The 27,138-nt window shown below is 35.8% G+C and overlaps 2 protein-coding genes across 3 annotated transcripts in view; both read left to right on the plus strand.

The window, feature by feature from the left end:
* The window catches only part of LOC129789723 (uncharacterized), a 274,016-nt gene that overhangs the window by 171,877 nt on the left and 75,001 nt on the right, over nucleotides 1–27,138 (plus strand). The gene's annotated exons all lie outside the window — the stretch shown is intronic.
* LOC129789702 (uncharacterized) lies at nucleotides 1,655–6,123 on the plus strand. Its single transcript, XM_055826707.1, has 3 exons — nucleotides 1,655–3,007; nucleotides 3,432–3,899; nucleotides 3,984–6,123. Exons 1-3 carry the CDS (start codon nucleotides 2,866–2,868, stop codon nucleotides 4,544–4,546), a joined length of 1,173 nt encoding a protein of 390 aa, XP_055682682.1. The 5' UTR covers nucleotides 1,655–2,865; the 3' UTR covers nucleotides 4,547–6,123.

The following is a 27,138-nucleotide window of genomic DNA, read 5'->3' on the forward strand; positions in this document are numbered from 1 at the left end:
AAAGATATCTTAAAGTCCTAATTTGTCGATGAAGTTCAATAGGTCTACTCTCATTCGCAAATTTTAAGAGCTGACATATTTCAGTAATTTGTGCATTTGACCATTTTGTCCTATAATTAAATTTTCCGGTGGTCCATCCTTCTAGTTGACGCTTCATAATACCCAGATCAAAGAGGTGAAGATTATCAGAAACTGGAAAATGTTCCACCATGTCTATAGGTAAATTTTCCAATGGTGATGTGGTTTTATGGTGCTCTGGTTCTCTTCTTGAACGAAAACTAGAATCGTCTCGTTTGACTGCATCTATTCGTGTGAATACCATGCAATCAAAAAATGATCCACTAACCGTACATTTACTACATCCGGAATAGTGATTAAAGTACACTATTCCCTTAACAAATGATCGTGCAGGAGAATCACACACGAAACTATGAATTGTAACATTCAATTTGTGTGTATTAATGATGATTCCATTCGTCACAAGATTGTTCATTTCACCCACAAAGTAATTAAGGTAATGGTGTACGCTTTCTGGTTTACTTTCACCACAGTATATTGCGGCTACCTGGGGTTCTATTTTAGGTTTTTCAATTATCCTAAATAGTACTGGCCAGAAATGGGTCTTAGTACTTTTTGCAAACTGCAATCCATCGATGTGAAATTGTAAAGAAATTGTTGTATCTTCAGCCAAAGTTTTAAAATGTGAAATTAGCGTGGATTCTATTGAATTATACCAAAACTCTCCAGATCCCATTTTTTCAATGCGTACATTTCTTGGTGTTTTCACAATCGTCCTTACATCCGATGGCAAATTTTTTAAGCATTCTTTTGTTTTCAAGAGTTTAAGTAATTGATTAGAAGCGGCATGTGTAATACCATTTGTAATAATCCAGCCAGCCAGTTGATCTTGAAATGAATCTTCATTATTGTGTTCATCCTCACCATCCTCATAAGTTTCTGAATCGTCAGAATCACTTTCAATCAAGTCTGAAAAATATTTTTTACGGTGTAATCTGAAGCAGTATGTAAAAAAGTGTATATGTAATTATCAATTACCTATCCAATTCTCGATATACGTAGAATCAGGATTATCTAGATGATGTTCATCTATAGATGATGGAATTTCATTAATTACATCACTAGAAATGTGATGTGTACGTTGAGAAAGAGCACAATATTCATTAGAAGTCTTTGCAACACGGTAATAAAATGATGAGGAATATTTAAATTCTCTTTTGTCCATTGTAATTTTGCTTAGTAATAGTAATCAAAAATAGTCACACTGTAATGAACACTTTCTTTTTAAATAAATTTTTTACTTAAAAGCTTTATTAGCTAAGTTTTTTTTTTAATATGACGCTATTCCAAAACGTTTTGTTCATACGTATTTCGAAGAGGTCTTATACGGAGGACAAATCATGTACAACTGTGTCAATTTTTAAGGGACAGTTTTGTCTGAATGTTGAAAAAGCGTCTATGTTTATGTACAGTGTTTCTTTTTCGTAATATATTATGTAGTATCTACTTATTATATACAGTGGGACCCCAGTACAACGACCACTCGGATGTACTATTCATACTCATTATTTTTAATGTGCGACAGTAGTTCAACCGAGTAGTCATTGTACTGGGGTCCCACTGTAGTTACCATAGTTTTCCCTGTAATAGGCAAATATGCAGAACTGTCATATTTCACACTTTTGTTAATCCATATACCTTCTTAGAAAAAAATTAGAAACAGGTACTGTATAGATATAAACGAGACAAAACAACTGAAATATTTCAGGTGCAACCATAAAATAAAAGTACATAGGCACATAATTGAAAAAAAAACCAAACATCTAGAACTAACATGCAACAGCAAATCGGGTTTGTTAAGGGGTTTGGAAATACCAGTCATTAAATCACCAAACTGACCATTTCTGAGAATATAAATTTACGACCTTAGGTAGGACTTTTTAAATCATTATATTTTTGGAATTTTGGAACCTTGCTTAGTGATGGGTTTTTCCGTAAGATAATTTAATATATGGGTGCTCAGTAGGATAATTCTTTTCGACGGGCACCAGATTTGGGCATTATTTATTAGCTTAAATGAAAGAGGTGAGAGTCGTGAGTGTGAATTCTTTTGATGTGGACTCAAACAAATCCTTGATTCTTTTTTCGTATTGTATTTATGAATTATATTTTTAAATAATTATTTTCACAATCTAGATTCCAACAACTCATAAAATTTAAACTCGAACTGTCTGAACTGTATATATGTACCTGAAAAATTTTGTGAAAAATATATGTATATCTCCTAAGAGCATAAATTCTTGCAATTTAAAGGAAAAGGAATGATTAGTTTTGGAAAGAAAAGTAATCACTATTAATTCATATAACCGTTCCTAGAAAATCTTAAAACATTTCTTTCACAAAATATTCATTAATTAGAAGAAATACATTCAGGCCCAAAATCCAAGAATACATGTTTCAGACAAAGTGAATAGACAGAGATAATTTCTTTCACCCAAATTAAGCAACATAAGTAGTCTGATCCCTTTTAAGAATAATTCTTTCCTATTGCAGATTGATCATTATGTACCCTACTTTCTGCATACAAGTACTTCTATATAAATTGAAAAAAGGCTTTCCTTCATGTTAGTTCAATTCTGGTGTTTGAAGGATACATGTCATACGAAACTACTGTTTTTTTTTTCTTTCGTGCCAAAGTGTTTTTTTAAGTTGGCTATCAAAGTATAAGTTTTCTATATAAGCCTAAAAAGTGCTTTTTGTGAATTTTTCAAGTGTGCAAAAGTATTTCATAAACAAACGAATTGACAAAAATTGTGACTTTTCGATATATATATATATATATTTAAAATGTACTCTATTGTTAAAACAATTGAGAAAAATGGACCAGCTATTGTGGCCATACCATCTATTTGGGTGAAAGATGGACATCTTTATTGGCCGCGAGATAACAGAAATTTGAGAAAGTTAAGGAGGAAACAGGCGGTTCCAGGTAAGTAAATCTCATAGGGAATATATGAATGAAACGTATCAAAATGCGCATAATTTTTTGAGAAGGAATTTTATATTATATAAAAAAACGTTGCTTTTTTAGAATTCCATTACAAAAAGTGAAAAATACCGAAAGAATTATTTGTTTATCAAATTTTATAGTATGAATGATTTTTTTTGAAAAAAATTTATAGCACATTAATTAATAAAAAAAATTGATACGACAAAAAACCAATAGAATATTTTTTTCTTCAGATTGCCTAATTCGTATACCTATTTCTTATCGTAAATTCTAAAAAATAAATTTTCAGTGCTCTATATTATACCTACATATATATTTTTATGGAAGACATTTAAAATAGTTTACATTAATTGTAAGTTTTTTTTCTTTAATTCCTATTCTTATAATTTTTTTTGAATTACAGAGGAAACATGGGAAAAGCTTAATTGTGAGATTAAAAAACATGGCATTACTACGTGGGATGAAGCCCTACATCTCGAAAAAATGCTATGCAAAGTCGAAACTGAAAATGAGGAAGATGTTTTGACGAGACACACTGATCAGAAAAAATCCTTTATACAAAAAAACTTCGATTCGTCTATACGTAACATCGCAGCCTCAGCAGTTTCAGAAAATTCTAGCACCTCTATTGTTTCGGCAAAGAAGTCGCTAAAAAGAAAATCACCGGAAGATGAAGCACACGACTCAGTGGAACATAGAGCAAAACAGTCGAAACTGTCGCAGAAATCGCAGTTTAGTGTGAATGGGAATCTTCAAGACTGCGACACAGAAGACCACAATCGCATTAATTTGGTATCAAGAGATTCACACGCAGAATATTCTTCTGACAGCACGGATACATCTCCGAAGGCACAAAACTCACCAGTGTCTTGTAAGCTATTTCTTGTTATTAATCAAAAAAATTTAATTTTGTTTGAATCAATGTATATATGAATAACATTAATACATTTTGCAGCGTTTAGCTTCAGCGATAAGGAAGAAATCAGTGTCAAAAACGCGAACGACATAATTTTGGCCATTGCAAATCTAACAAAGGGACAGGCTAGAATTGAAACTAAGTTGGATCATGTGACTACTATTCTTTTGAGAGACTCTTCTGGAAACAAGCAGCAGAAAAAAGTAACAGAATGCGTTAGAAAGACATACTTTCCCATCAAAAGCTCTAAAGATCTATGTGCTCTTGAAGAAAAGCTAAATGAGAATGATTTCAAAGAAAACGTAATTGAAGAATTTGGCAAGATTCATGGGGCCACAGGAGAAGGAAAGTACAAAAAGATCGTCTACAAATTAGTGGACGATATGTTTGATCGTTGTATTTTTACTTCTTTTTCTTGGAGTGGTAAATCAAAGAATAACAGAAAACAGAATTTCTCCAGCTTAAAAAATGTATTCGACACATTCTACCAAATTGTCAATAATGCAGACAAAGCATACACGATTCACCTTAATTACGAATATTTTAAGAGATTTTTAAAATACAGCTTCGAGAGAGTTGAGAGGAATAATAAGAAAAAATAGAATTTATCAGAAGACAAAAACAAAAAAAAGATTATTGGATCTTTGTAAGGTTGAAAAAATATAGAACCATTTCGTCAAAGAAATGCTAATGCTTTGTGAATTGAAAAAACTAGGTCATAAGGTTTAAAAAATAAAATAAATAAATTTCATCTTGTAACATTGTCGATATTTTTGGAGATGAATAAATTAATTAAAACAATGTGTTTTTTTTACTTTACTTATATGTTTTGATAATCAATTTTTTTTTCACTTATAAGGTTAACCCCCAAAAGAATCATAACTTCTACATAGGGATATCGTCTACTTTTTTATTGCGCTTGTGAGGCAAGGTGCGATAACCCTTGTGCAGTTGTACAAAAGCATTTTTACTTTTCTTATGCTAAAAATAAACTTTTCATGTTATGAAGAGATTACTAAACATTTTGCAATGATTAAAAAAAATCTGTTTTTTTAAACCTTTCAGTTTGTTTTGTAAAATTCATTTAAAAATTTTAACTTTTATAACAAAAAAATATTCCTTTGGTACAAACAATCCCAAAAGTTCCTCACTTTGTACTGTACAGAAACACATTGCAAAATAATCTAAGCCACATGTCAAAAAAATTATTTTTTTCACCGAAATGGTTATTAAATAAATTTTTAAGCCCATGTAGATAACTAAATATGTTACAAAGCGCTATATATAATACTTTGGCGTTTATTTAAAAATATATATATGGTATATTTTATGTCAAAACACGAATTTTTATAAAGAACTTTGTTTGTTTACATTCACATTTTTTTCCGGAGGTCATTCCCGGATGTATCCTCAAAATAGGTTATGTTAAAAATTTTATTTTTCAATTATAAATTTTTTTAAGTTTTATTTTAAAAAAAATCCATAACATAGCTTAAATTTTCTAGAAAAAAAATCCTACACAAGAAGGTATAAAAAGTGTTTTTACACCACATTAAATTAATTTATAAATCATTTTTTTAATAATGAAATGGTATAAAAAAAAATGAACCCAAAACAGAGGCGCGCCACGCGTCTCTTTTGGAACCAAAAGTGAGCCGAAGACTCTGAAATTTTTTGGTACCAAAAGTCACGCGTAGCCACGACTCTGTGTTGGCACCAAAACTGATGCGTAAGCTCCGATTTTTGTTGGAACCAAAATTCACGCGTAGCCACGACTCTGTGTTGGTACCAAAATTGAGGCATAGCTACGACTCTGTGTTGGTACCAAAATTTAGGCGTAGCCACGACTTTGTGTTGGCACCAAAATTAAGGCGTAAACTCCGATTTTTGTTGGAACCAAAATTCAGGCGTAGCTACGACTCTGTGTTGGCACCAAAATTGAGGCGTGGAGCAGACTGATCACGACTGATTTTGTTAATTTTAGCTAATTTACAATTATTTTGCTCTGAATACATCTGTTCCATCATATATTAACTAAAACTAATCAAAAAAAATTGCCAAATATTTTTAATTCTTCAAAATATTAGAAATTGTACTTCAGTCGTGGCACACTCCGTGAGTTGACACCATATGGATAGCTGTATGGTTATCCAAAATGGCTAGAGTCGCCGGCGTGCTCCTTGGGCGGTGGTTTGGGAAAATAGGAAAGTTTATTATTGTTGAAGTGAAATGTGTTTTGTGGTTAGAGAGGGTCGTACTCACCAGAGCCCCCCTTGTGCTCGGGCTTTTCCTCTATGGAAACTCAATTTATACTTTTCAAACACTTATCGCGGCCAAGTGCCATTGTGTGACAAAATGTGTATCTTTGTTCGTCCCTGTACTGCGGTGTGTAAGTCTACATAGAACTTTAGTGAGAAGTTCTGATTGGCGTGGGTGAGGCGAATAACTTTTCACGATTTAGGACTTGGCATGGGGGAGAGCATTGAGTAAGATTTGTTTAAAACTTTTTTTTCCTGCTCTTGTAATGTTGAAGAATGTTTGGTTTTCACAACTCAACGGTCATTTTTTTTAACTTTCTTTTAAAATTGGAGTTCTTTACAAAGTATATTTTTGAATTTATTTAATTTCTTATTGAATTTGTTTTAAGTTTGAATGTGAAATTAATTGTTTAAAGTATATTTTTCGAATTTTCTTTAAAAGTTCTTAGAAAATAGATACTCATTTTTAGGAAAACTACGAGATTTTGTGAAAGAATGGATGAAATTCACTAGTCTGACAGACTTAAGTTTTCATAAAAATGTCTTAATTTTCGTTAAGATTTTTAAAGTTTTCTTAAGATTCTTAAAGTTTTTTTACGATTTTTAATTTTTTTTTTTGAGAATACCTTAAGTTTTCATAAGATTTCTTAGGATTCTTAAAAAAAACTTAAAATTTCCTAATAAAATTTATGATTTTTAAGTTTCCTTTAAAGAAACTTAAGATTTCTTCAGTCAGGCTGAATCGGTATAAATGAACATTTTTCGATAATTTTTTCTGACCATCTTCGGGCATCGAAATTCATAATAATCATAAAAATGATCAATTAGCTCGATTTATTAAAGAAAATTAAGAGTTTTGCTTAAGAAAACTTAAGACCTTAATTTTTTCTTTAAAATTCTTTACCTTTTTTTAAGGAACCTTAAGAAAACTTGAGAAATCTTAAGAAAACATTTTTTTTCTCTGTATTTCTACTATATTGTATATACAATCTATCCGGAGACATTCAGTACATGGCCGCATATTGTTTATAAACACATCAATTGTCAGAGTAAAATCACAATAAAAAGGGCACTAACACCAATATGTAGGCCCCTTAGAGACAATCACTACAGGAAAGTACTTCACTTCCACCTACACACAACATCGCGCTGGCTAGGCCTTTTCAGTCTCAAAAACTCACTGTCATGGTACACTTCTGAAGCAAATCCATTGGGATGGCGTTCAATCCGCTCTTCATACCTCTCCGTTGCACTCATTATGGCATCCCTCACTGTATCCATCCCGAGGTCCTTATGGATACTGGCATTAAGAAAACATTAAGAATCTAAAAAAACCTCAAGTCTTTCTTAAGTAATCTTATTATTTATTTATTCAATATTTAATTAGGCACTGTTAAGGAATATTAAGTCTGTCTGAATAGTGAATTAGTCTGAATATACTCTTTATGTCAGACTTAAGATTCCTTGAGAAAAAACTTTAAATTTGTTAAGAAAAATTTAAGATTCTTAAGTTTTTTAAACCTCAAACTTTTCTCTTACGCTTACTTAACTTACGCACACTCTTAACTTTATCTAGTGAGCTCTTCAAAAAAAAATCTTCTTGAATTTTTCCAAGAAAGAATTTCAATTTCCCTGAATATTCCGATTGGTCAGCAAACCCCCTAAATCCTCTCCTGACTTTCCTGGGGTTGATTGAGAAAAGATATAGCTGGGTAAAAAAAAAAAGAATCATGGAGATAACATTAATGCAATTCCATCAAAAACTCCCCAAGAGAGTAAGACAATTTTTCATGGGTTGTGGGGTGTTAGATTGGGAAAATAAAATGGGGGGATGAAAATGTCTTCGTATTTTTTCTCATTGGGTGGGTTAAGAGCATGCACGAGGAGGGTATGCGGGGGTGGTTGGCATGTGGGCGTAGAGAATGTGTAATTGGATTTCTATCCGGTATTGGTTAGGCATGACAGTAAAGACCCCGGTCAAGATGTACAGAGTTGAGTGTATGGCAATAAATCTGGGGTAGCAATCCCTGGAACTTTGTGTCACAAGTCACGGTTCGAGGCGGGGGTTGTTTTCCATGTTTGGGGGAAAACGGGTGTGTCTGATGAAACAGGACACCGAAAGAGACTTCCTGGCCGACTTGCTCTCGGGAATTCAACGTACATAGCAAAGGGGGGTGGTGGCCCTCTTGGGGTTGTTGGGTGAGACAGAGGGTTTAGTGGGTGGAAATGAGGAAGGGTTTGGATATATTCATTGAACAGTAAAATAGCAGGATGGAGAGAACTTAACGTTGCCGTTGCAACAAAACACCCTGAAGCTAAGGAAAATGGGTTGGGGGTGAATTTCAGTAGTTCGGCGCATATGGAAAGGCACAGTGGAGGGTATCCACTTGTGGAAGATAATTAAGGATATTAAGTGTATTTGATGTGCTGTATTTGAGAAGCACATACTATGTAGCTATATCCTTTTCTCAATTGCACTACCAGGCGCATCTCATTTTGCAAATATTGCTGCGACACACACACACACATCCCTTTTAGCATACAATGAAAATGGAGATGGATGAAGTCTAATGCAAATGCTTTTCTTCCATATATATGTATATGACGAAGCTTCTGGTTTTGTGTGGGAGGAAGATGGGAAGGAGGGGGGCTGATGGCATATAAGGAGGTATGGGATTTGTGATTTGTATAAAATTGAAATGACGTTCTCGAAATCCCATGGTATTGTCGAGTAGCTTCTTCATCTCTCAATAAACGACATTTTGGGGGATGAGGGGGTGAATGCGAATGGAAACGAATATGTACAATATGAGATTGGGAAATCTATGCTAGCAAAATGGGGGTGATGGTTGGTTGGTGGATGGAGAGAGAGGGTAGAGCGTGAAGTGTGATGAGAAATCCTTGGTGTGAAATTGTCGAGAATGCAATTTCATTACAAATCGATTTCACTCACAGGATAGACATCTAATTTTGCACATAGCAATGACAAACAGCGGACTTGAGATTTTCCAAACTCATACAGGGGTTGGTTTTTGCTGCAAATATGTGAGAGAGAAAAAAAACACCCCGTCATGTGCCATTGGAAGGGATGTTATCATGATTTTAAAAGGGGGTGATTGTACAGATGTACAAATGTACAGAAAAAAACGAAGGTTTTCTATTAAGAGATGGAAAATGTTGAAGATTGCAAAATGATTTTCAATTAAATTCCTGCAATTTTTTCATCCTTTTGAGCGTTTTTTCCCTTTAATCACTTTAATGCAATATTTTGCTCATTAATGCTGACATGAAACATTTTGTACGCGAATTTTATTTTGCATAATACGTTGTACTAAGAACTTACATTTAATTTATGAATTCAACTCAAAGACTCAAAGAGATATTATTTGAAAAATTGTTTACATTTTCAGGAATATTTTATTGCGGAAAAGGAGAAGAGTGAGCAAAATCAAGAAAATTCGTTCTCAGAAGAGAATTTTTTGAGGCTTCTTAAAATTTCTCTCATCTATTTCAGCAATAGGGGGACATGGGGCAAAAAGTTAGTTTTTTGGGAGAAACATTTTCCTCAGTTTTTAACTAAATAAATTATCATTTTTTTTTAAATTTTAGGCACTTAATTTATAAAGAATTCTAAGAAAAATTATTCATAAATTCCAAGAATTTTCCCTTTAATTTTCCCTCAATACAATTCCTTTATTCCTAAACATCTTTGACTTGAAAATAAATCTCCCTATTATTGGAGTTTGTAATAATTAGCATAAACAAGACAACGGATTTAATTAAAAACATCCAAGAATTTTTCCCTAAACTTTAAGGCAAATTCCTTTTATATAGAAATTATTTATCTCCTCTTTGTCTCCCATTATAATCCTAAATTAAGCGAGAAAATTCTAAATAAATCAAACAGAATTTTCCTTGTGGAATTAGTTGGTATACCACAATCGTGGCATACCAAGTATTGTAATCGTCGGAAAAACCGACCACTTCAGATCGGGCTCAAACTTGGTATGAGCACGTTTTAGACATCCCACATTATGAAAATGGTGGTGGAAAATTTTTGATCCGGCCGGCCTGCCGTCCTGCCGTCCTGCCGTCCGGGACTCTAAACTTTGCCTTATATCTCGAGAACGGTGAGAGATAGAGCCTTCAGGTTTGAAGTTTTCTATAGAAATGTGGGTGTAAAATTTAATTTTTTTGCATTTTCAAAATCCAAGATGGCCGCCATCCGCCATTTTGAAATACTGTCAACCAGTTTCCTTATAGCTAGAGGTCTGAAACTTTAGTATGTTGTAGTGCTCAGTGAGATGTTTTCATCGATAACTCATACTTGAAAATCGGTCAAGCGGTTAAGCAAATATGGCGGTCTAAAGCAAAAAGTGTTTTTTCGATATAACTCGAGAACGGCTTGACCGATTTTGACCGTCTTGGTATCAAATGAAAGGTTTCAAGAAGCTCTACAACTGTCTAAAACATTCCTAGTTCCAAAAATATCCGCAAGAGGCGCTAAAATCAAAAACAAAAATTGCCTAACTTTAAAGGGCAATATCTCCGAATCCCCATCATCGATTTCTTTTAAATTTTGATATGTTGTAGCCTAAGTCAATATCTTTCACCAGTCCGAAAATGAAGAAAATCTATGTCGCCGTTTAGAAGATATAGCCATTTGAAAAATTCTTGAATTTGAAAAGTTGTAAGAGCCATATCTCCTGAACCGCTTGCCCGATTTTGCTCATCTTGGTATTAAATTAAAGGTTTTGCAATTCTCTACAACTTTCTAGAACATCAGAAACCTCTAGAACCATTTCTTGAGGACAAAAAGTGCAAAAAACTGTTTTGGTGAAACAAAAAACCGCCATTTTTGTTCTAGATGTGACTTTGAAAATTATTGAAATTTATGTCAATTTATAGCCTATTTTAATACCTTTCCAAAACTAGTCAAGAATTTTCTATAGGTCTTATAGAACTTCAGATATGAGCATTTTTATCTTTCATATTGATGAATTTCATAAAAAAAATCAACTTTGCCTACTAATCCTACTTACAAATTAAATTACAACGCATAGACTGACCCATCCGCGTTGTGGTATACCAACTCTAATAACTGGACGCGTTATGATTGACTTTTCTCTGGGAAGAATTTTCGTTATTTTAAAATTTTCGCTGAATTTTCTCTCAAAAAATAAATATGTTGAATGTTGGCGTGCACGTTTCGCCATTCCTTTGGATAATTTACTATTATAATTCTCAGTACTATGTGTTCAGAATATGAGTCGTCGTGGAATTTTTTTGGTGTCAATTGCACTTGGTTAGGACGCATACGATGCATCCACAAGAGGGCCAAATTCTAAATTTATTATTAAGCAAAGGAGGCGCACACACTGAGAAAAATCCGGGTTATCCCTTCGATATAAGATGGGTAACGCGGAGACACTTTTGGGAAGGAAACAAAGAGAGGGAAGAGAAAGTTAATTCGCGTTCACATCTGTTGCAATGAATTATGGGGTACTGCGAGAAAATGTTTAATGAGCTATAAAGTCTATACGACGACTCTGCAAACTTATATGTGTTTGGGATGATTTGTTATATATGGCAGTATCCCGTGGGACGATGGCGAAAAATCCAATGGGTCTGTGGAATATAAATAACGGCGAGAATGGAGAAAAAAGAGCGGGATGATATAAAAACAACAGCCACCAGTGGAAAATAGTGGTGCGATAAAGCGTCAAAGTATGAGGATATAGCAGTGTTGGGTTTGGGAAATTGGGGGCGTTTCCACAGGGGGTGGGTGGGTGGTGAAAGTGCTGCTGGTGTGGATTTGTGGGAGAGAGAGTGAGGGCGTAGTGAAAGAAGAAATTGACTCACCATCTGTGACACTGATATTTTCAATGAGGAAAAATTAATTTACAATCCAGCAATACTGTGTGCCACGAGGGGGTGGAAAGCATCGGTGGTGCGGGTGTACAGTATATTAATAATAAACCCCCATGTGATTAATTGACCTGACCATCGATATGAACACTTTTATTGCAGCTCTCACCCGAAAGTATTTCATCCCTCTTCGCATTTTGGGTGAATCTCAGCCTTTTTGAGTGCGTGGTACGAGCTAATCCTGCACGCATACAAAAGGATGCTGGTCCACACACCAAATCACGGGGCTTCGAATTGGTCATATAGGCCGTCACATGGGGCGTCTGGTCGATCGATGGGTGCGATAAAATTGCCCATTTCTCTGCTTTGGTGAGAGGGTGGTGATTAAAGGGGTGGATATGGTAGATAAACACGAATGTGAATGCGACCACAAACGTTTTATGCATTGGATTGTGTGTTGTTTCCACGATTGTAATTTTTTCATTGTTTCTCCCATTTGGGGCACGGCTATATGAGCATACACACACCCCCGTTATCCTTGATGTGGACATCTGAAAATTATATTTCAGCATTGATTTTTATTATGTTACTCCTGAATAGACATAAAGCAGTTGCCTTGAATTTAAAATTTTCCCATAAAAAATCTTATTTCTCACAATTTTATTGATTTTATCAGCCAACCAGCACCATCTAGTGGGAAAATGTGTTTATTTGTTGTTTTAGAGTTGAAGATAAATATTATTAATTATTTTAATAAAACATGTCTCATTTCTTTGTACATAATTAGACAATTTTCTCTATTTCATAATTAATATTTAATAGGCGCCATCTGTTGAGGTTTTCTTTGAACAACTACCGCTATCTAGGAATGAAAACTATTTTAAATTTTAATAAAAAACTATCAAAATCTATCAATAAATTTTCCTGAGATAAATGATTTATTTTAATAAAACATATCACGCTCATCATTGTAGAAAACTAGATCATTTTCTCATATTTTAGAATTTTAATGGGTAGCGCCATCTTTTAGTTTTTCAGTTGTACCAGCTACGACTATTTAGAATAACTAACTCCAGTCAGTATGAATGAGTTACAAAAAATCAACCATTTAAGCAATGAGTGAGTATGCCTTTCAGCTACATAGCTCTCTGTGCGAAATTATACATTCAGAATTTTTTTTATATGTATCGCCATCTGCTGAGGTTTTCTTTGAACAACTACCGCCATCTAGGGACTAAAATTAATTAAAATAGTAACTAAAAGAAACTATCAAAATCTATCAAGAAATTTCCCTGAGAGTAAAATAGCTGCCCAATCTATTCTTAGCTCAATAATTTTTAAAATTTCTCCCTTTGATTCTCAAATACATTTTGAACTCATTGGTATGATAAAGCCCCATGCTGTGTACAAGAAAGAATTTTTGCTGCTATTTTTGGACAAAACATAATGGGTGAATGGCTGAGAAATTGTCTTGTTCTTGTCTTTGGGTAAAATAAATGAGTTGAGACATGGTGGGTAGCAATGCGCGCCAGAAGTGAATAGACAACAAGAGTATAGAATAAAGAATGAATTGAAAATTTTACCCAGAAGTTGCCGGTGTTAATGAATTAAATTTAGCATCAGCACGCAGCACAAAATCCTCCCATGTTTGCTCGTAATTTTCTCGCGCAATCCTTCGTTTTTTTCTTCTTTCGCGGATCTCATGCATTCAGCATGAGTGGTGTATTTATGTGGAATCTCCTCGCACATTTGGTTGAGTAATTGAATTGCGATGACTGGAAAATTTTATTCTTTATACGGAGAGTCACTTTTAATTATTGTTTACATTATTCCTTTAATTTTACTACAACGCATTCCCTCCACATGGCAATTTTCATTATCTCCACACGAATGGTGTGCCAGAGTGCGGTGTGTTGAGTCTAATGGGGAGTTTGCATGTAACGTACACCAAAACTCAATGCCGGGTAGTAACTACACACACCCTGGACTTCTCAATGAACGCGCTAAAAAAGGAACGGAAGGGGTTAGTTGACAATAATTGAAAGTTTCACTTTTGCCGTGTGTGTGACGTGCACGAAGAAAAAAGGGAATCCAGTCTTCAAATGAAGGGGTGCCCTATCTAGCTATTCATGCAATACCCACCTCGCAATTATCTGACTGGGAGTTTCATTTAATATTTTTCATGTTTATTTGCTTCGAAGTTTAAAAAGTTTTCAAAGTGATAAAAAAACTGGATGGAAAAAGGGTTATTCAGTATAATTTTTCTTTCCCCTTTTAGTATAGAAATTGGTGTATTCGCCCATGTTAAATAATCAAGATAAATTAGATGAATTTTAGTCAATTTTAATGGACAGTTTAGGGCTGAAAAGGACTTCCTTGATTGCAACAATTCACAAATAAATCCTCAATACTAAGGAAATAAATCGAGGGATTTCACACACACCCTTAGGCAGGGACCATCAAGGCTAAACTACCAAACCCTCCATAGATTGATGCGGAAATCACAGTGTTTTGCGTACCAGGTGAATGAAATTTCCTTCGTTTCGTGCCATTTGACAATAATCCAGGTAAAATTCACCGTCAATGGAGATTTCTTTTCCATTTTCCCACCCTCCGCACCAGTTGGGCATCTTTGTCTCCAAAATACAACCCACACAAAAAAGAATGAGAGAGAAAAGAGACCTCAATTACAATAAATTCTCCCGGGGACTTGGTGCTGAAAGAAGATTCAATTAAAATTTATTGTTTTCCGCGTGGAAAACTCACCATCTGAAGTGGTTTTGCGGGAAAAAGCCACAAGATGGAAAAGACGTAAAATTGTTTAGAAGGTGCGTGGGTGGTGGATGGTGGCGAGAAACTCCACTTAAGCGGAATGGGGGGCAGGGACGGATGAAGGTGAAATGCCTCAAGTGAACAAGTAAAAAAAAACTCCATTTTGAGGGAAGTTTCAGTACGGGGGGAGGATGTTGGGGAGAAAAGAAAAGAGAGCGAAATTCTACGGAGGATTCCCAGAGGATGTGGAAAATTCACTTGAGGGATGAAATTTCCCCGGGGGCGCTAACGTACGCCGCTCTCTCCTGTATGAGTTTAGGGAGTAAAGAGGGGAGTACAATTGAGACAAAGACAATTTAAATTAGATGTCATGTTCTGATCGTAATTTCCTTTTGTTGAATATGCCACAAGCAATGTTGAGGACACTGAACGCAATATTAAATGGTTTTGCAGTGATGCTCCCTCGCATGAGTATGGAAAACAGCGTATTGTGGTGCTTTTACAGAATTTGCAAGAATATAGAATCACGTGAAATGATAATTTCAGTGATAAACCGTGAAAAGTTCAACGTGACACAATTTATTTGTAGCTGACTTTTAGAAAGCAACTTTCGAGCTTTTAGAGAAAATTCAACTTGGTTTTCCATCACAAAAAGAAAGTTCTTTAATCCAAAAACCCCGAGAAGCTTTCTTTGAATTGAATTTTCAAAATTTGATTATTTCTCTTGATTTTTTTCTGTGAAATGTATTTAAAGTTTTCAACGATTTTCGTAACAATTTTTTTCTTTTCTTTTTCAGGTGAGTTTCATATTACGGTTAACGAATTTAACTGCTTGAAAGCGAGACAAGAAGGTACTGCAACTTATGATTCTAATGTGGTTAAAATCGTTCTTAAATTTGCTCAGAATCAGATATGAAAGATTTAAAAAAAAAAAACAAAAGATTTTAAAAATATTTTTTAATGAGAATTAGGAATTTAAAAAAAAGGGAATAAATTGCTTTTAAAATATTACTTTTGGATTTAAAAATCCCGCCAGTACTTACAATATTAGTTTAAGAAAAGCGCACCTACTTTGCAAGTCCCATAAATCCTACCTATCCCTATTTTTGGATTGGTTGGACTTAAAAATCTTCTTACAAATCCCACCAATACTGTAAAATGTTCACCAATCTTCATATTTTTTTTTAAAATTATGTTTTACAAAAAATTCAAAAAGTATAAAAATCATATTCAAATCCCACAAAATCTTTCTTAAATACATAAAATCCTATAAATCCATAGAATACTTCAGTCAAATTATAAAATTACTAAATTATTAGGTAATAGTAAATCCTACCAGTCATAAATCCTTAGTTCTGGATTGATAGGACTTACAAATCTTTTTACAAATCACATCAATACTGATATAAGTTTGCCAATCTTCATAAATCTTTTTAATTAGGTTTCATAAAAAAATTAAAATTATATTCAAATCCCACAAATCCTTTCTCAAATACTTAAAATCCCAAAAATCCATAAAATACATATGTACTTGTAAATTATTTTCTTAAACAGTCCCTAAAAAATATTTCTTAAACTTTTAAACAAATTTTAAATACTTTAAATATTTTTAGAAGCATCCAAGTTTAGCTTAACAACCCCTAGAATCCTGTCAATTGCACCCCTGTTTTGGCGGGATCGTTGAACATCGTACTGTATGATATTTAATAATATTTGTCGTCTATTTTTGATCAATTCCCATGGAGGGAGATAAATTTTTAATACAACCTCAACTCCCCCCTATAAGCTTATAGGGCACCCCCATGCGAAAGGTACATGAAAATGAACGGTATGTGTCCAAAAATCATACAGGGGTGGTGTGAAAAATCCTCATGATTTATTGCTGAAGTGGTATGGCTGTGTTTCAAAATGCAATGAATGCCAACAAGCCAGGTAATTCCACCGAGGATTTTTGAGGTGACTCGCTTTTTTTTCTGCACGCTCCAGTGGGACGCTCAATCCTCCCTGAGAGTGCGAAAATGTGCGCCAGGAAATTTTAATGTCATTTGCATAGTTGTTTTTTTTCGCGCGCGCGAAAGTCCGATGATGTGCGCGATGGGGAGAAAAGCTGGGAAATTAAAGCATATATAATAAAATCCCAAAAATGGGGGATTTTCTCGAAAATGATGAAATTGGGAAAAAGGGGGGTGACTGTACAGAGAAATGAGTTTCTGGTATAGAAAGAGAGAGAGAAATGTGGAGAAGTTGTACCTTTTTTTTTTCGAGGCCGTCATCATCAAAATTTGCGGGGGTGTGAGCTGTGCGTATAAAATATGATGAAGCCACTTTTGCGATGTGCTTCTCAAGTATCACTCCCATTAACTTATTCACCATCATTTCTCCTCAATTTCGCATTTTTTTCTCGATTTTTTCCTTCATCCCAGCTCCCCCAGCACGCGTAAAGAAGTCTAATTCTAATACAGAACGTCACCCGAAGCGTCGAGCCGTAATCTTTTCCCGGCTTGTGACTCAATCTTCTCTTCAGTGCGGGAATATTAACGTTCTCGGTACGCCCCAAACTTCTCTGATGCTGCGAAAATCCCTCCACCCCCGGCACTTGTCTTTCTATCAAAATTTACATACCACTGGGGGGATGGATTTGCCACCACCCCCGTCATCCTGCGTTGAATTTTGAACCCACCGCGATCTTGTCGAAGAAAACGACGGTTTGGTGGCAAACGCAGAAATTGATGATGATAAGAAGATGAAAGTCGGTACCAAGCTCTGCGTTGTGAAACTGTCTCACCAGCCTGAGACATTAATTCGCGAACTTTCGCACGCAGGGTGGGCTTGTGGGAATCACTAAGACGGGTTCACGCGATCTGGGGTTGGGGGTTGTTTCGTCTTCAACGAACACATTTGGAATTTCTAAATAATATCTAAATTTTCTCCCATACAAGGCAGGATGTGTAATTCGACTGAGCATCGCGGTGGAGGATGTTGTGTAGTTAAATATGGTTTGGGTTACGCAAGGAAGTTTCGTGAAAGTTTCGCCTAATTTGCCCGTGAAGAAAGTAGAGGAGCATTTCATGGGGAAGGCGGTGAAATTAATTCATTTTGGGGTTGAACACTTTATGCCATCGGAAAAGGAAGATGTGGAGTTATGCATAACTTAATTTATGTATACGTGGGGATTGTCATGAAAGATGTTTAGGAACTTATTTTGTAATTATACCAGAAGCGCACTAAAAGGTAGTTGAAGGTGTTGAAGGATTTGTTGTTGGGAAATTTTCTAGAGGTTCTAGGAATAAATATTCGTTAGAATTTGAATCAAATGAATTAATTTTAAAATTTAAGGGTAAATCTTGTCAAAAAAATAATGAAAGAAAATTAAAATAATTTTAAATTTCTTTGTTAATCTTTAAACAAAGAGGAGATGAGAAGAAAATCTAATTTTAGCTTTGGTGTTGTCGCCCTTTTCAAAATTTCCCACTTCAATGAATTCCTTACACAGAGAGAGAGTGTAGTCACCGGAAGCTCCTCACAAGGGGCGTCAAATTGGCAAAGCTCAATTTCTCAGTGCGGGTTAACGTACGTATCTCACGCAATGCTGGGCTTTTTTGGAGGAGATACAAAGAGGCGCACAACCCCTAAAGCATTTTATTGCGTGGAATGCCTTGTATCATCTTGTGGAGGTATTTGGGCTGGAATCATTGGGGGTTGTCGTGCCAAGGGTGCAAATTGTGAGCATTTTGCTCGCTACAATAACAGTAGATTTTCCTATGTTCCACCAAATGTTACGTGCAATAATATTTGGTTTTCGACAACCCCATACTACCCACCCCCCTGTTCCGTTATAATGCGAGGGATGATATTTTGGGATAGCACCGTGGGGGTGGAGGCTTCAACTCAATTGCTGACTCTTTAAACGCACACACAGCATTTAACATTGCGACCAAGGGGTTTATCACTGATACACCCTTCGATGTATTTTCCACCCCCCTTCACCACTCGTGTGCTGCTTGCTTGTTTTGCCGAGGGAATTTTCCGAGGGGGGTGGAGTGTGAGTTTCGTTGGGTTGAGGGGGGTGTTTGAAGGAAAATCACGTCATTTCAAGTGGATGAACATACACAAATGTCGACTTAAATATCTTCCTTCAGCGAAGCTTCCTGTGTGTGTGCAGATTCCACCCACGTTTTTGCGTCGAGGGTGGCTCATTCTCCCCCCGTTTTAGCTGCTTTCCCATCCATGGGTTTGGGGGGAGAGATGTTTGATTATTTTTATTATTATTTATACAATTTTTCCTCCTTGCGGAGGGAATCTCATTCACTCTTGATCATCTCAAGTACTCCTCATTGTGTCGTTTTTCTCGTAACCCCGGATGGATTTTCCTTCAGGGGAAACAAACACAAACACGTCGGGAAAAAGGAGAATGAAGCCATCTCTGCTGTGCCACCATGAGTTTCCCATTACTTTCACAGTGTCAGGAGTACACGAGGCTAGAATAACAATCAAAATTTCGCACTCCTTTTGCCATTCGCACAGAGAAAGCAATATTGCAAGAAATGACAAAATTATTCCACAGAGAAAATAAAATCAAATGCCCCACCAGGCGCCTCCACATAGAGGGTTCAAGCCAAACGCGGGGACGGGTGTCAAGTGTCGCATCTCGTAAAAAATCGATAAATTCAACCACCTGGACTGGATGTTGATGAGCTCCCAAGACAATTCTTTTCTTGCTTTTTTGCAGGGTGAAGAATGTTTTTTTTCCTCTCTTCACCACAAAATTTATCTCTCGGTGACCTCTCTGGCATAATAAAGTTCTCTTCCGGCTCTTGTTTTTTTCTCGTATTCATCTTTGTCCCATGCAGAGAGGACAATTTGACAAATGCGAAGGCGTCGGAAAATGGGCTCATCTCATTCGTGACCCCTTTTTCGTGGAAGAAAATTGCGGTGGGAAATATCCTCAAATTGCTGGAATCTTCTGGGGGTTGTGTAAGACTTTTATTGTTCTAACAAACTACACATCGTAGTGTCGAGGACTTCCAATTCATTACCCTTTCTGCCATACAGCACCCACACCACAGCGTCAAAAGAAGTCGTTTTTATGGGGCAATATAACTCCATTCCTATTGAGCTTTTGCTACTTAACTCTGACCCAAATAGGAGGACCTCCTGCACGCAATTCCCCAAAGCAGAAAAAAAGTATTTAATTCATGAATCATTGGAAAATTTTCTCTCAACTCCCAAAGAAAAATCTCTCAAAATATTAAAACAAAGCGTTTAGTCAGACACTTTATTCCCACCGAAATTTTAAACTGCTTTTTTTTTGATAAATATTTATTGCTTGACAGCATCTTATTTCATATAGAAAAATCATAAATAAATTATATGAATAAATCGTTCCACCTCTACAAAAGTCGATGCCTCCTTTTTCCCATCTTTCACGCTCTCTATCGGGCTGAAAATTGAGGTCGTTTATCACAGAAAATGGGAGACAATTAAAATTCATAGGTAAAATAATACCGAAGAATTTAGTAGAGTGTGTGGATAGAAAAAAGCGTCGCGAAGCAATAAAATTTTTAAAAATATTGAAATGAATATTAAATAACCGCCATATGAGAGGAAAAATGACTCTGATCGAATTTCGCGCGGCATCAGAGGGTGTTTCAGGCGTATATATCACAGTGTGGGGATTTAGCAGAGTGACACAAAAAATTGACAATTTGAATTACAACGAGTGGCTGTGAGTAATTTCCTCCATATGTGCACATTGAGTCACAGCAGTACCTAAATGTATAATTTTCTTTTGCTCTTCTCAAAGTAGGTACACTGATAGAAATTAATATTTTTATTCATTTTAGTAAATAATTTTTGTTAAAATTTTAACTAAAATATATATACTTTTAAATTAGTTGAATTAATTAATCTTTAATACATTTTATATTAAGGAAAGAAAGTAATTGAGACACTCACATGTAAATTGTAAATTGCGTAAAAGGCGTATTTGATTTATCACACTAAAACATAACCTAAATTTTGTATTTTCTATTAATTTTCTCAATTTTTTCAATTATAATTCCACAAATTAATAAGAATAAGATTTAAAACGACCAAAATGATTAAAAGCAAAATGGTAAAAAAAACAAAAAGGGAGGTTATGTTTTTTATACGCTGGGAGGTCAAAACAAAAAAATATTTTTAAAAAATTGTTCTTTACACATTAGAGAACTTTTTAAAACTTAGACAAAGTAAATTTGTCTAAAATAAATAAAAAATCTTTCGAATTTTTATAAGTTTTAGATGAAACAGCGATATTTGAGGTTATGTTTATTTACGTAGCGCTCATACGCCGTTTAAATTTTTTTTGAAGATTTTTCTGGTTATTTTAGCTCAGATTATTAAATATGTACCTACGCGTTTTCTTTATTTGTAAGAAAATCTTCAATTATTAATTCCATGCTGTAAAATTGCGTGAAATACGTAAAAGAAACGCAAGAAAAAATTACGCTTTTACGCAATTAGAAGAATGCTCAGTATTTTTTTTTATCAGTGTTCTGTTTGTGGAAAATCAATTGCGCGGATTTTCCGTCGTTTTTCACGCAAAACCATAAATGCGTCTAATTTTTCGCTCCCTTCGCGTGAGCCTCTCTCTTATCGCGCACTTGTAAGGAAGAGAGCAAGCAGAAAAAAAGGAATAATGTGTGGCAAGAAGGATGCGAAGCAGTCAAGTAGTACCACCTCTCTGGCATGGAGAACCCCGATTACATCGTATGGATGCTCCTCTTGGGTTGGAACATGTGCGAGGAAAATAGAAAGTGGCATTTGAAGATAATAAATGTGGGTTGTATTTCACTGCGACACACCGTATTAATTTTATATACACACATTTTTCTCACCATTCTTCATATATTAACGACATCCCCTGGCAAATGTGACACGACAAATAGTTCAGCTAGGCTGGGTGACTTTTTGGGGGGACGTGCACGAAGACATTGGCCAGACGAATGGTCTGTTGTGGTGGAGAAGAAGTTGAAATGAGAAAAAAAGGAGGTAAAAAAAATACAGCTCAGTTGCGACAGGAAGTTCATCTCCTTGAGGAGTTATTTTGTTGGTGACTGCACTTGTGGTGCCAAAAGGAAAAGACCCTTCATTTCCAGGCTTTTCCCACCACCCCTCGGTGTGTGTATGAGAGAAGGAAAACCTTTCGTATTTGATTCACGCAACTTCCATCATCCACAATCACTCTTGACACTTTCTTTGACTTCTTTTCTCCACACCACCCATGCGTCGCCTCTTGTTTTCCAAACGGGAGGGGTGCTAGAAAAACACTTCCCATGCTCAACACGAGCAATTTAGTGACAGTGAGTGGAAAACATTACTTCCGACACTTTGCCGCCTCTCGTGCTCCTCCTATTTCGTGTCTAATGTATATAATTTCAGTGACTGGCGATTTTTTTCACTTCATTTTTACTCCAACAAATTTTGATCGAAGCACATTTTCAGCACGAAATGGGAACCCTCGACGGGCACGCAACAGAGTCCTTCCGGAAAAGTGTGAAAAATTTACCTTTATTTGGTATTTTGCGCTCTTCTAAACACGTGCTGCTTCTCAAGGGGCTGATTTATGTTTTATGCTTTGTGGAAATCATTGAAAAAATTAATTTTTAGAATTTTGGGGGTGTTTTTCTGCGAAAGAAAATTCCTTTGAGGGAAAATACAGCGAAACTCTGCAGCTTTGATTTAATCTTGAATGGTCTTTGTGCGGAACAAAAGGAAAAAAAAATGATTTTTTGGGACTCTTTAATTTCGTCCAAGAAGCAAGACGTACTTCCCAAAGCTTTCAACCCTTATCCGGGCCTTCTTCAGTGGCTGGAAGTGGGTGAATTTTTTCTAACCCTGACCGGAAAAGCAAGGAAAAATGTCTCACGCCAGGTTCATTACAAAGTTTAGGACTTTTTAATATTTATGTTATCATTAAATAACCCCAAAAAATCCATTTAATTCGATTTTTTAAAGTTCAATGCGTTTTATAAATTCTTGACGCGTTTTTCCGATATACATTTCACCACATCCGGTGTGATGTATATGGGAAAGCCGTCAACCAGCTTCTGGTACATAACATTTCCCGAGATTTCCTCACAGAATGCCCCGAGAGTGCTTCTTAATACCCCGGGATTATTGACTTGCAAGTGTAAATGAGGGAATAAAATTGTCAAAGTATCGAGTTGTAATTTATGAGTTTTTCTTTTTGGGGAAAAAGAGAGGGAGGAATTTTCATGGCATCTCAAAATTACATTCATTCGTCAATTTGTGAGTCCCACACATCTAGCTTTTTCCAGCCTTAAATCCATGGGTGTTTAGGGGGAGGGAGGCAGAGAAAATTCACCACCCAATTCATCTGTCACACATTTTCCCCGAGAATAAATGATGATAGTGCGAGAGGGGTTAAAAATACACACACACAGTGGGAAATGTCGAAATTGAGGGAATTTTGTGCTGATTCCGAGGCTGGGAGTGTAGACAAGGCATGCATGGGTTGGGTGAGGGAGTGGGTGGGATGGAAAACATATCAAACTAATATGGTATGCTGGGCGCACAAGTGTTGATCCGACGACGGACAAGAGTGATGTTTGGAAAAGTTTATTAGTTTTTCACAAGAATCTCCCTTCGCTTGGTACGGAGGGAAGAAGAAACTCAATACTTTGGAAGCGATATTAGTTTTGTTCACTGTCCGTAATTTTTGTTCCCTCCGTCTTGCAAGTTTTTCTCCTTTTTTTCCCCGGGGTTGGGCAAAAAGGGGTTGTGTGCCCCCTTACACTGGTATATAGCCGGCCAGGAAGCATACAGGAAAACCAATGGGAACTGAAAATTGCTCAATGGTGGGATGACGTTGAAAAAAAGAGTGTGCAGAGTGAGCAAAAGTCGTGGAAATATATTGCATTTTTTTCCTCACATGTGCCGAAAAAAATTGTACGATGTGTTACTTTGGAATTTTCATGTGTATAGAGAAAGAACAGATGCTATAATTCATATTTAATAGTTCATTCCTCTTTTTTTTTGCACACTGCAACCCCTTCTCACCGTACACCCCCGGTTTTTTGTGGTCTTCACTTTTATATTGGATCACAGCGATAGGGATGATTTTTTTTCTTCTCCATACATTTTCTATTATTAATCCCCCTCTCGTACGCATTGAAATTCGTTTTCTCTCCACTTTGAGCATTTTTCATTCGATTACTCGATTTTCCACCACATCCCTCCCAGCCACACAACCCCGAAGGCACCCCCGTCGCCCTGCTCTTCCCCGAAAAAAAGGGGTTTGTGCAGTGCATGTGTGCCTGGCAGTATAGCCGAGATATTCAATATATGTATGCTAATGCAATTTTCCATTTCACAGACTTTTCCCTCCCACACTCCCCCATTTGTTTTTCTTATCATTTCTCCTCATCCTTTTCGATGGCATGCAAATTTTTCTGCAATACATAGCCCCTCGGGGAGGCATGAGAAAGGCGTAAAAAATTATGGTTATTGATTCATGGGGAGATTTCTGATTTATTTGCGGGATTTTTTGGGGCAAGCACAGGGGGATGCGGGGAAGGTTTTGACTCCCATGAAATCGAGAGTATTGTGTTGCCTTGGGAGGATTTTTGCAAGCTCTCAGTTTTTTTGTGGGAAGTCACAAAAAAATTTCCTAGCCTTGTGGGGTGATATAAATTTGATATTTCATTTTCGAGATGGAAAAAAATGGAATATATTTCAAATAAATAAACCAAATTGTACGCCTTAGCCTACACAAAGGAGATGAGATTCTTGGAAGTTTTTAATAGGAAATTTTCATGGGAGAAAGAAGCTTTTAAACTTTTTGATTGTGAATAAAAATAGAGATATTTTGATAATTTTAATCACTTTAATGGAAAATTTGAAAGAAGAATTAAATAAGGGATGAAAGATCGCTCAAAAAGTCCTCAAACTACGTTAATTTGTTGTACTATCCCTTATTTTATTCATTAAATAACCCTTATGCGAAGTTTATTTATTTTTCCCTTAATTTAGGGGAACATGACCCCATTAGGACCTCCAAAGGTCCTTTTATAGTAGAAGAAAAATTGTATTAAATAGAAACTCCCATAACTTACTAGATTTAAAGTTTTATCGGTTTTAAGTAAAAGCGGATTGAAAAAAGGTCAAAGGAGATCGGAATTGGGCCACGTTCCCCTATATATTTTTTACTTTATTTTACAAAGATTTAAACAATAATCTTTGTCTTAAAACCTTTAAAACTCTTTAAAGCAATTTTGGAAATGAAAGTAAAAAAATCTTCCCCTAAAAGGAAACTTTTTTTTTCATAAAATATTTCCTATAAGCAAAGAATAAACATAAAACCTTTTGTATTTTCAACCCTCTCATATTTTTGTATCTAAATTAACCGAAAAAAAGCATAAAAGCCGCTTTATTCATATCATAGCTGCTTCCGTAGGCAGACATCCACCAAACAAAAAAAAAAAGATCCCACTGTGGGCACGCGGAAACCACCGAGTTCATGACTTTGGAGGGTGAAAGGTATATATGCTGCCGCAGAAAAGCTGATGTACTTTTTTCCAACCAATAACATAATCATAAACAAGGGTCCACGTAGGTGAGGGATCCCCGTGCGGATGGTACACAGGGGTGCTCGTGTGTGCCAATTGCGCTGTAAAGCTACTTTAAATGCTAACTCCCCCAGATTAGGGGGTGGTGGTGAGGAATTTTCTCTCCCTCCCCGGCGTCCTATAATGTATGATGGTGGCGCGTTTTTCGCATCAAAATGAATGAAAATGTACGATTTGAAGCATATTGCGATGCCTACCCTTAGCTGAGGGGTAGGGGGGTACATACAGTGTGGCTCCGTACTCTGCTCTATGGCCGGAACGAACCATATAAGGGGTGGCATTCCGAATTTACACACATTTCCCCCATTCGACTAATGCATCCAACTTTCATGCCCACATCAATGGATTTCTCGAACCACCCCCATCCCCACCCACCCCCTGCCTTTTTGCAAGAAAACTCAGTGTGTTGAGATTATTATTCCAACTGATGGGGCAGCCATGGGAAGGGTGTGGGTGCGGTAGAGGGAATGTTATTTACGACGAAATGCTTTTTCTCCCGGTAAAACTGTTTCATGCTGTTTGTTGCTACTTTATAGTTCTCTCGGCATCCCACCCCCACAGTATTTCCTACTCTATGTTACTGCTGAAAAAAAAACTATAAAATCACATACAACAGCCCGAAAGATGGTGGGCATGTGTTGGGGGGAGAAGGAGGAAAATCATGAGAAAAAGACGCTCTTTGGAGATGTTTCTCCTAAAAAGCATTGCATTTTCGCAAAACACTGAGAAATTCACACGGAAATTTATGGTTATGTTTATGATTCCACTGCATTTAATACAAAAGAGTGGAGTGAAGATTGTTACTTTCCCGCAAAAAGCCACGAAGGTATACTCTTCCCCGGGTGATGTACCAAAATGCCACTGTGAGTGGGAGAATGAGATTGAGCCACGTTTTTAATCAAGACTTCAATAAATTAAAGCATTCCCCCCCCCTCTCATACAATGTGCGCTTTTATGCGAACTAATGCAACTGGCAAAACGTGGTTGAAAATGTACATATAATACACAGAATGCAAGAATGAAGAACTTCCGGGATGAGATCTGTGGTTAATTTGTGAGTCTAGACATGTTTTAAATGGTTCTCAATGAACTTTTTGTCTGCAAGAGAAGATTTTAGTTGTTGTTTGGTTAATCAGTGCATAAATTTCTTGTAGACTTTCATTTATTTACATGAAAATTGTTTAATAATCTTATTATAAAGAAGAGAAGAGAAAAATTATTTTAATTGGGGCTGATTTTGAGTAATCTCAGCTCTGTAAATTGACAATGGGTGCCTCTGAAAGTCTTTGAACGTTTTTATAAGAAGTTTTTCTATAAGAATTTTCTCACAATGTTTTTATGTGAAATTTTGCTTTATTTATTTTAATGATTTATTCATTCTTATTAATCATTTTTTTTTAATTTTGAAGAACTTTTTACAACTTTTAAAGGATTTCTGCAGCGATTTTCTCAATTTTCACAATAGTTTCTGAATTTTCACTGCTTTTATGAAATTTTCACTGTAATTTTTGTATTTTAACCGCTACTGCGATTTTTCAAATAATTAAAGCAAAATGCAAATTTTCACAGCGATTTTTCAATATTTATAAGAAAATTGCAATTTTCACCGCGATTTGGCAATTTTCATTGCGATTTTACAATTCATACCGCGATCTTTCAACTTTC

The sequence above is a fragment of the Lutzomyia longipalpis genome, chromosome 2 (assembly GCF_024334085.1).
Source record: "Lutzomyia longipalpis isolate SR_M1_2022 chromosome 2, ASM2433408v1".
Lineage (NCBI taxonomy): Eukaryota > Metazoa > Arthropoda > Insecta > Diptera > Psychodidae > Lutzomyia > Lutzomyia longipalpis.

Coding starts and splice junctions, on each gene's coding strand:
- LOC129789702 (XM_055826707.1), top strand. CDS start 2,866: ATGTACTCTATTGTTAAAACAATTGAGAAAAATGGACCAGCTATTGTG. Junction 3,008..3,431: donor GAGGAAACAGGCGGTTCCAG/GTAAGTAAATCT, acceptor TTTGAATTACAG/AGGAAACATGGGAAAAGCTT. Junction 3,900..3,983: donor ACAAAACTCACCAGTGTCTT/GTAAGCTATTTC, acceptor TACATTTTGCAG/CGTTTAGCTTCAGCGATAAG.